Here is a 10,548-nt window from a genome sequence, read left to right on the forward strand (position 1 = left end):
ATATAATCATAACCTATTTTTCATGCATGTGTAATTATATATACGGTACATAATAAATATACACAGTACATATTTTCATTTATTTGTTCTTTGTGTGTTTTCAGGGCTTATGTATCTCTGTTCATGAGGCACCTGTGTGAGCCAGGGGCAGACGGAGCAGAGACATTTGCAGATGGAGTCCCGAGGGAAGGCCTATCCCGCCAACATGTTCTCACCCGGATCGGTGTCATGTCTCTGGTCCGCAAGAAGGTGATGAACTACTTACTTAGCATTTTATGTGCACTGCTTTTTAACTTGATGGATATAAATATCTAATTTGAAGTTGATTTGTAATTTGTTATTTATTAAAAATTAAAATGATGTACTTAAACTAACTACTAACATTCTCTGTCGTTATGCACTTAATTTAGTATTTAAACTTATTTTGTAGGAAATAATATATGTGACCCTGGACCATAAAACCAGTCATAATTGTCATGATTTATACACGAATAAATAAGCTTTCCGTTGATGTATGGTTTGTTAGACAGTTTTAAAATCTAGAATCTGAGGGTGCAAAAAAATCTTAATATTGAAAAAATCACCTTTAAAGTTCAAATGAAGTTCTTAGAAATGCATATTACTAATCAAAAATCAAGATTTTATATTTACGGTAGGAATATGATCTTTACTTAAAGGTTTGACCCATAAAATGTATTTTTGGCTATTGCCACAAATATACCCCAGCAACTTAAGGGTCACATATATGAAATAATAAAACAGCAGCTTACATTTGATTCAATTTGAAACAAAACACTGTACCGAAATGTGAATGTGTGTCCATAGGTTCAGGAGTTCGAGCATGTGAATGGGAAGTTTAGTACACCAGATTTGATTCCTGTGGGATTGGAGCTGAAAAAACTTACTGAAAGTGTCTCTTCTGACCCCAATACACCTGTTCCTGCCAGTCCTGTTCCAACTCAACCCAGCACCCCTGTTCCTTCAGGTGTGTGTGTGTGTGTGAAAGTGTGTGTGTACCACACAATCAAATGCTAGTTTTTTGTAGTTAACTATATAGTAGCATTTGCTTTTACAGAAAAGACAGAGTCAGTGTCCGGTTCTCAAGAAGACAAAGAGATTACAGAACCAGAGAGTACCAAATCGCTGGACCCTGAGGTCAGACTGAAGTCATCCATCAAAGGTTTTTTTCCCTGTTTTTTATTTTTCTTGTCTTTATTAAAACATCTTTCTTCTTACAGCAGCAGGTTATGCCAGAACCGTCCCCTGCACCAGAGAAATCTAACGAGGGTGAAGATCAAAAAAGTGCAAGTCCAGAAGGAAAAGCAATGGAAGAGAGCGAGAAGAATGACATCCCTTCTGTCCTTTTAGAGCCATCGTCCAATCAAGCACAGCCGTCCAGTAAACCTAGTGAGCAGTCGGCCAATCAGACACCTTTAGGTAAGGATTCTCGACCACGTGTATGAAGTTTCAGTAAAACATCTCTCAATAAACAAAATATTAAAATATTTTGTTTATTCAAGACTGTGGTAAAGGGAAAGAAACTTCTCCAGAGAGAAGGGAAAATAAACCCAGCCCAGCAAAAATAGATGATAAGGAGCAAAAACCAGGTTAGTATTCGTTTATTATACTTCCAGAAAAAACTGAATCTATTTTATCTTCAAATTGGCACCAAACTGGGCCTTAAACTTTTTTCCCAACAAATGTATGTTTCAATAAAAGGAGGTGCTCAACCTTCAATGTTTTGTTTTTATTAGTTTATTAATTTTCTGTGCACAGGACCCCTGTTACCAAAGAATGTAAAAGTTAGATGATTTCCTTCTGTTTTCTTGTATTTTTCTAGCACTAAACTTGAAACTGATAAATTAAGTAGACAATTATCAAATAAAAGTATATTGAAATGTTATTTCTGTGTCACTCTGATCCTTAAGGTTTAAAAAAATTGAACTGAACACCAGTTTGTAATTTCTGCAGCCATTCCTGACGATTTAAAATCTGAAGACCCCCCTGAGAACCAACTGAATGGTGAGAAAGACGCGAGGGATGATGTGGATGAGAGCCACAGAGATGAAAAGAACAGCATCAAGACTCGTTTCATGTTTAATATCGCAGATGGAGGATTCACAGGTGAGTTGTGGTCTTACTGACGTTGTTCTGATTTGCTGTCTCGCTTCAGTGGCCGTCAAACAAATGGCTCACGTATTGTAGCATGGATGGCAGATTAAAAATTCCGGTGAATGATGGGAGAGATAAAGAATGCATGGATGTGCATGAGTGTTTATGTGTGTTTAGAATTACACACGCTGTGGCAGAACGAGGAACGTGCAGCTGTGTCATCTGGCAAAATGTATGACATCTGGCACCGTCGCCATGACTACTGGCTGCTAGCTGGCATCGTAACGTATCCTCACTGTTCCTTCCACTGCGCATTTGAGCTGTCTTATTATTCCTTTAATAATTTTATTTCTAGATTTTGCTGCAGTCTGTCAGTAGGAAATATCGATTTACATTTTCAAAGTAGTGCTGTTTTTAGCGGCCTGTTTTCATTTTAGTTTTAGTCTAGTCTTTGCCTAAACCTGTAATTTTAGTTTTTATTAGTTTTAGTCACGTTCATGCACTTTTTATTCAGCTGAAAGGCTGAACATTTTAGTCTTCTTTTAGTCATGACATTTAGTAGTTTCAATCAATGAAAATTGTATTTTAGTCGCTTTTTAGTAATGCTATTCTATTTAACCCAGTCAATATAGTATAAGTAGGCCTACCAAGACGAAACCAAATTTTTCGTTTAGCCAAACCCGTTTCAAGGTTCTCTTATTATATTATTATTATTAACTTATAGACTCAAAAATACATCCATTCCAGATACTTACAGACTCCGATTTGAATATACATTTATTTTACCAACCAAAAATGTTAGAAGTAAATAAATTAAACAAATGAGCAGCGCATGACAATGCCAGAAAAGTTGAACAAAAATAAACAATGTGCTTGATTGCCACCGATATTTAGTCATAATTTTCATTGACAAAGGCAGCACTATTTCGTTAATTGCAATTAATTATAATAGCCCAGTGAGATTTTTGTGTGCACACAGACTCTGCTAGTGCTCCATACAGAGATGTACTACTAATTTTGGCCACCACTGTCTGTGTAAATATACTTATTCTTTAAATTACTGCTTTTCCCGTACAAGATGGCCATCAACACGTGTGGTGTGCTTCGTTGTAATTGTGAAGACTTTTCAGGATATGAAGCAAATCCTTAACCAGGTGCTCTCAGACACGGCTATGCCCGCTGGCAGGACATTCAGAACGACCCTCGCTACGCCATCCTCAACGAGCCTTTCAAGACTGAAATGCACAAAGGGAACTACTTAGAAATGAAGAATAAATTTCTTGCCCGACGTTTTAAGGTACAAGTTATTGTGTGTTTTATTTGAATTCATTAAAAATGATCTTTTATAATTACACATTCTTCATTCACATTTTAGCTCCTGGAACAGGCGTTGGTAATTGAGGAGCAGCTTCGGCGAGCGGCGTACCTGAATATGACTCAGGATCCCAGTCACCCCGCCATGGCCCTCAACACACGCTTCGCAGAGGTGGAGTGCCTGGCTGAGTCCCATCAGCACCTCTCCAAAGAGTCACTGGCTGGTAACAAGCCAGCCAATGCTGTGCTGCACAAAGGTCATTTTCTAAAAATATAATAAGCACCCTGATGCTTGGAACTGCTCCATGTTGCTTGCTGTTAATAACAATAATGACAGAGATTTATCAACCAAACGTAGACTAAATACACAGTACTGTTTGAACGTTTTAAAACGACTTGATTTGACGTTTTTGTTTTGTTTTTTTATATAATCATAATGTATAATCATACATTTGAGTACTATTAATAATTATAGTAATTATAGTAATATTAATTAACTACATGTACTTACTATACGGTGAGAGGATTAGGGTTAGGGTTTGGTTACTTGCATGTATAATTAATTGTTATTTAAAATAGTAATTACATGCAATATGTGTAAAAAGGACATCTTAAAATAAAGCTTTACCCAATAATATTGTGAAAGATTAATACAGATTAAAATATTCCTATATTTTATAATGTAATTTACTGCTGTGATGGAAAAACTGAATTTTCAGCAGCCATTACTTCAATCTTCAGTGTCACCTGATTCTTTAGAAATGATTTTATTGTGCCGATTTGCTGCTGAAGAAACATTTATTATTATTAATATTATTATGTTGCGCTGCCTAATGTGATGCATTTTTTCTGTAATGGAAATCATTTGGAATATTATAATTGTATTTTCTGCCCATTTAAATCAATTTGAAAGTAAAATTATTGTCCTTAAAAAAAAGTTTTTATTAACAAAAAAAAAAGTCGTTTAATGCATCCTAGGTGAACATTTTTTTCCTTCTTTTCCTTCCATTGCTTAACATCAACCTGCCAAAAAAGAACTACAGATAAAAAATCTGGGTCATCTTACAAATTGAATGTATTAATAATGTGTGTTGTCCCCGAGTAAAATAAAATGAAATATCTTAAAGTATTGATTTCTAGTGTTTTATTTTGCTGTTCACTGGTGTTGTTTCAGTGTTGAATCAGCTGGAGGAGCTGTTAAGTGATATGAAGGCTGATGTGACGCGGTTGCCCTCCATGCTTTCGCGGGTCCCACCCGTATCCGCCCGGCTCCAGATGTCAGAGCGGGGCATCCTCAGCAGACTCACCAGCCGGGGCAACGAGCCGCCACCTCAGCAGGTCAGCGTGACATGTCATTTGTCGTATGTGTAATCCATATTAGATGAATAATAGATGCGCCTCATGTGGATGAACCTTCATACAAGAATGTTCTGTTTCATCTCCCCTCAGCCTTTCCCTCAGGGCTCTTTCGGCTGTTCTCAAATGTATAATAGTGGTTTCGCCGGAGGGTTCCGTGGACCTGGAGGCACCGCGATGGTGAACTACAGCCAGATGCCCCTGGGGCCGTATGTCAGCGGTTAGTGGCTTACATTAGCTTTAAAATGAAGAGCGCATGGTACGATTTTTTATTTATTTTTTTTTGTAATGTAACCACGTTTTTATGTTTGTCAGGAGATATTAATTCTCCTACCGGGCTGGTACTGAAAATAAGAACCTGTTCTTCATCTCCTGGTTAATAATAGAAGATAATAAAGGATAAATGAATAAAATTCTGTTCATTAAAAAGTATGTGCTGTATTTGAAGAAGGAGAAGGAGCTGGTTTATCTGAAACAGATGATAACAATAATAATAAAGATGCCTATGAAAATTACATCCAACATTTTCTGAAGATGAAAATTTTCGAAAATTTTGAAACGTCCACTGGCTCACGTTTATTCGAGTCAAAGCCTTTTGAAAAATCAGTTTGTGGCGGTCAGCTTTGTGTTGTGTAAGTGAAAATAAAAAACTTAATTAAATGTTTAATTTTTAAAAGAATATAAATTAAATGTTTATGTTTATGCAATCAAATTGATTAAAGCATGAAACTACTAAAAATAACAAGAAACCGCTAAATCAAAATAGCGATGTAATCTATAATGGTATACAAATAATACTAACACTGAGTGTGATAATAAGTCTTACTTGACTAAAAAACAATAGATTAACTATAAAGAAGTTGAATATATGTAAAATATATCAAATAAATAAATATAATGCAGCTGTTTTTTTTCTTCTTAGTGTCCTCAAATGGACCTCCGGCTCCAACCAGCCACCTAGAAAAGAAGTCCAGTGATGCTCTGCGAGATGTGGCCACCCCTGATTTAAAATCAGGCAAACCTAGCGATGTTATATGCATTGAGGACTAGCACGCAGCCGTTCCGTCCTCCTTCTGTACAATACTTATGGACAAAACTGTGGAGGACTCCTCCAAACTATGAATATTAAACAGCAAACCTTATCAGTTGCACTTTTGTCTTTCAGAATCTGTACTTGTATGCGCCTGTAAGTTTCATTCAGTAGAGTTCGGTTCTCTTTTGTTCTTTTTCAACTTCTGCGATACGAAAGTCTTGATCGATTAAGGACANTTTTTTTTTTAGAATTATTATTTTTACATCGTGGCTTGTTTTCCTCAATGGCCATGAAGGACATTTTCATCTCTGCTAATGTTGAGCCATCTGGAGGTGCTACTAGTTCCTGGCCAGTTCACGGACCGGACGTCCCACCTCTACAGCCTGTGCTTTGCTCCTGGCTCTGCTCATGGATTGTGTATTGTTGCTGCCCCTGCAGGTTATCGCTGTGTATTGCATCTAAACACAGAATATAGTGCAATGACTGTCATTTTTTCTGGAAAACTTCAGATGATTTTACAGTACGTCACCACTGATTTTTTGCTTGTACTGGATTGTTTTTTTTAGTTTACATTCCTCTTTAAAAAGAAGTTGACCAAGAGTGTTGACCATGATGATTGAAAGGTGCTCTCAGTAATTTTTTTTTTCATTTCGAAAATGTTGTGTGCACTTAAAATCAGCAGTAGCCTATTAAAAAAAGCTTATTTACATAGGGTCGGGCTGCTTCGTGTTAGGTCACGTGACCTACTCNAAAGAAGTTGACCAAGAGTGTTGACCATGATGATTGAAAGGTGCTCTCAGTAATTTTTTTTTTTCATTTCGAAAATGTTGTGTGCACTTAAAATCAGCAGTAGCCTATTAAAAAAAGCTTATTTACATAGGGTCGGGCTGCTTCGTGTTAGGTCACGTGACCTACTTAATAATACTCACTAAGCAAAAATTACAGATTGCACCTTTAAAAGCAGTATTAAAGGGGTGGTTGATTGTGATTTCACTTTTTAACGTTAGTTAGTGTGTAATAATGCTGTTTGTTTGTACAAACAATATCTGCAACATCTATAAGTTGAAAGTTGAGTGAAAACAGAGATATCTCTCTTAAAATGATGACAGTTTAATGCCTACAAAATAATAAACTGTGTTCCAAATATACACTTTAGACAGATATTTTTCACATAGCTATGAGAAGCATTAAACGTGGACGAGCTTGCAGATGCTGTGCTGTATTAAAGCTTTAATCAGGATTAAAATGTATATTAGACGCCAAAGGAAGCAGCGGCATTTAAAAATAACCGTTTCTAGAAGTATGAGGCNCATGTGGCTGAGGTGAGGGGCGGGACTTGTAGACGCACACTAGAGGCGGCTTAGCCAATCACAACACACTGAGCCAGCTAATCAATATCACGTATGGGCTTCATTAAAACAGGAAATCATTGGATAGTGCAAAAGAGAAGGGACGGCAAGGTGTAGAATAAATAAATAGATTATGTGAAAAATAATGGGTTTTTTTTAAACATACAGAATTAAAAGCATTAACACGTGTTAGACTGCACCCCATTGACACAATAAAATAAAAAAAACCAGTCAAACACCCCTTTAAATCAATGGCAAATGGAATGTTTCATGAACTTTGAGCTGAAACTTTAAAAAAAAGTAAACAATTTTAATGGAATGTTTCATTTTAAATGCATCTGGCAGGCGGTTTAATATTTTCATATGTCCCTCGGTTTGTAAAAAACGAAACAAAATGCGTTTATAGTCATTTATTTGCAATATATGGGGTAACTGTACAGACATTTAAGACGGAGTAAACTCTGCCCACAATTGCGTAAGCCTGGAAATTTGAACATATAAAAAGAAGTCTCGCAATTTTGTATGTTCAGTTGTTTTATATAAATTCAATTTAATTATTTTTAAACTTTTCGATGTTTCACTTTTGCTGACATGTAGGCGCTTGAACACAATACAAGCTTCACATTTCTGATGCAATGCATTTTCATAAAGACATTTTGTTTTTATTTTACAAAGTGAGGGACAAGCCAAGTTTCTATTGTAGTATTATATTATTGTTATAAACTGTTATTATATTATATTCATGCGATCAGCAGCATGTCTGGAATATTTCTGTTTTTTTTGTGAAGTGAATTCAAGTGAATTCTGCTCCACAGGGATACTTGTGCATTTTGTCTACCATGCTCCTAACTTCCTCAAATTCAGATGCTTTTAATTTGTAAGCTTAATTCTCCACATTTTGTATTATTACTGTTATCATATACTTTTTACTGTCAGATGCATTTTGCTTGACATTTTGTGAATTGCTGACCCCAAGTGCATCGGTTTTTCTAGGCCGAGCTTATGGATAGTATTGACATGATTGTTCTGGTGCCATAAGTGGTGTGGATATGGATTGTTTTTGTTTCATTTGAAATAATATGCCTTGTGTAACAGTGTTTTTAAGCAGCGCACTTTATATGGAGATCAGATGTGACCATAGAGACGGCATCTCCTATGGGCCATTTAAAACGCAGTAGAAACCTCTTTTAATAACTTGTATACTCAGTTTCAGTCTGTGGTATTAGTCATGTTAATTAATGTAGATGAAGTATTTTGTTTGTTTTCTGCATCTTAGCATCAATGTAAATGGCACTGAAGTGTCATGGCTGACCGTAAACGTGATCATAGCTTCTTTTGCAGTAGTTTTAACTTAAGGGGTTCGAGATGATCATTTTTGTGTAAATTATGAATGTTGGGAAAAAAATGCAGTTAAATGTTCACACGCACACTTGCGCTAGGAAAAAAAATGATTTCAGTGAAACACAAAGACAGCCTCAAGAGTCAAGGGACCTTAAATCCAAGGTTATTAAGAGAGAGCCAGCAGCATAAAATGTGTTGTGAAATTAAGTTTTGTTTTAATCCTGTGTGATGAGTTTACACCATTTCATTTGTACTTTTTATCACAGTATTGATATTGGCATTAAGCTCCATTTAAATGCAATCAAACTGAAGCCAAAATGAATGTATTAAGTATTTAAAAAGCTTCAGTCTAATATTAGAAGTCTTTTCATTCACGTACACACTAGGCTTCAAAAGCTACTAAAAGACCCTGGTCAAGACACCTTTGTTGCAATGAACGCACAGCATGTGAGATGTCTCTAGATTATTTTTGACCAGAGGGATCTTTGTTCTGGTTTTTAAACAGCTGTGAGAAAAAAAACAGTAAACGGTTATTCTGCAGAGATAAGAAAATGGAAAACAGATAAGTGAACTACCATCATTTCACTTTGTACTCAGTGTATTTGTTTAATGTTTTAATAAATCCTCTACAATAAGAAGTGTTTTTGGGCAATACTGGCTTCTAACTTGAATGTATAAACCATGTGGGCAACCAATTAACGTCATGAGTTCATATTGTGTTGTGGGTCTGAAGGGTTTTTAGAAAAGCAATAGATAGTTACTTATTAGAAAGTGGAAATCATAGTGAAGATTTTAGTCTCTATATAGTTTTTGATGTGCTCTGCACATCAAACTGATAAAGCCAGTGAATTCCCGAAAGCTTAAACACGTTTATTTTGTCAAACTAGGGGTAGGCAACGTCAGTCCTGGAGTTTCACTTCATCCCTAATCAAACATACCTGAACGAGCTAAATCAAGGTCTTTTAATCAATTACTAAGGCTACAGGCAGGTGAGTTTTTTTTCCAGGGTTGCAAACTCTGAAGGACACCGGCTCGGCACTCCAAGAACGACGTTGTCTACTCCTGTGTTAAACAATGAAAGACATCATTTACGCAGCTATGAACTTGTTGGAAACACTTTGCACTTGATGACAAACATTTGCCCTGAGAAGCTTGGGAAAGTAGTTTTGCTGGATCCTAAAAAGCCAGTTTGAAGAGACTGCAACAATGTGAAGTGATGTGTGGCCAAATATGGTGACCCAAACTGGAAATTTGTGCTCTTTCTTTAAGCCATCTAAGTGCACATACACAACAGCGAACACACACCCGGAGAAGTGGTTCTCTAACAATTAGGCCACAACTGCCTTGAAAAAGTAAAAAGACTCCTAGCCACAAGCAATAAACACATTACTGGGTTGCTTCAGGCGCTGACCCAGTGTGGGCCAGTTGAGGCTTATTATATGGTGCATGAAACCTGCAGTAACTGGTAGCTGCGTTGTGAGACATTCTGGTAGCGAACCGGTCCTATTTGGACTGTTACTGTGCTGGTACTCAGACTTGAAGTGAGGTACTGGTACTCAGATTGGAAACGGGCGTTGAGGCGGGGACACACCAAGCAGTGTTTGCCAGGGTCGCGGTTTTCCCGCACAATTTTGCTATTTTGAAAATGCAGTCGATGGGTAAAATTAGGGAGCCGCCGGTTACGGTTTTTGGGATACTTTTATAAAGTACCGCGGCGCCAAAATGGTTGTTTGCAGACAAAGAAAAAAAAAATGAAAGTGGCGCTGTTTATTAAAGATCCCTTGGGAATTAATACTTGGCGACATCCGCTGCCGCGAGCTGCACGCGAGTGAACGCGTGTGCCTTTGAGGTAATGCTGCGTTCTGGGCAACCCGTAATACGTATTTTCCAAACTTCTTCCCGTGAAAGTGCACTGGAACGGCAGTCAAACCCGTGACTTCCCACCCGTTAGCTCTACTACTAGATCGACGTGCTCCCACATCGGACTTCTGACGTCACATAGCCCGCGAAACAGCAATGGCAACCCCCACGGATGCAGCGTTT

At 37.1% G+C, this 10,548-nt stretch overlaps 2 protein-coding genes across 2 annotated transcripts in view; both read left to right on the plus strand.

The window, feature by feature from the left end:
* The window catches only part of LOC122353803 (chromodomain-helicase-DNA-binding protein 5-like), a 12,623-nt gene extending 6,699 nt beyond the window's left edge, over positions 1-5,924 (plus strand). Inside the window, exons 14-25 of the mRNA XM_043251670.1 lie at positions 105-249; positions 826-985; positions 1,076-1,155; positions 1,239-1,437; positions 1,521-1,607; positions 1,972-2,124; positions 2,290-2,398; positions 3,277-3,409; positions 3,488-3,683; positions 4,601-4,764; positions 4,876-5,002; positions 5,705-5,924. Of these exons, the coding sequence (XP_043107605.1) occupies positions 105-249; positions 826-985; positions 1,076-1,155; positions 1,239-1,437; positions 1,521-1,607; positions 1,972-2,124; positions 2,290-2,398; positions 3,277-3,409; positions 3,488-3,683; positions 4,601-4,764; positions 4,876-5,002; positions 5,705-5,832 (1,681 nt within the window). The 3' untranslated portion in view covers positions 5,833-5,924. The remainder of the gene's footprint in view (positions 1-104; positions 250-825; positions 986-1,075; positions 1,156-1,238; positions 1,438-1,520; positions 1,608-1,971; positions 2,125-2,289; positions 2,399-3,276; positions 3,410-3,487; positions 3,684-4,600; positions 4,765-4,875; positions 5,003-5,704) is intronic.
* A 4,235-nt stretch (positions 5,925-10,159) lies between these two features.
* The window catches only part of LOC122353804 (rho guanine nucleotide exchange factor 10-like), a 41,763-nt gene continuing 41,374 nt past the window's right edge, over positions 10,160-10,548 (plus strand). The window contains exon 1 of the mRNA XM_043251671.1: positions 10,160-10,163. Coding sequence (XP_043107606.1) covers positions 10,160-10,163 — 4 coding nt within the window. The remainder of the gene's footprint in view (positions 10,164-10,548) is intronic.

The sequence above is a fragment of the Puntigrus tetrazona genome, chromosome 11 (genome assembly GCF_018831695.1).
Source record: "Puntigrus tetrazona isolate hp1 chromosome 11, ASM1883169v1, whole genome shotgun sequence".
Classification (NCBI taxonomy): Eukaryota; Metazoa; Chordata; class Actinopteri; order Cypriniformes; family Cyprinidae; genus Puntigrus; species Puntigrus tetrazona.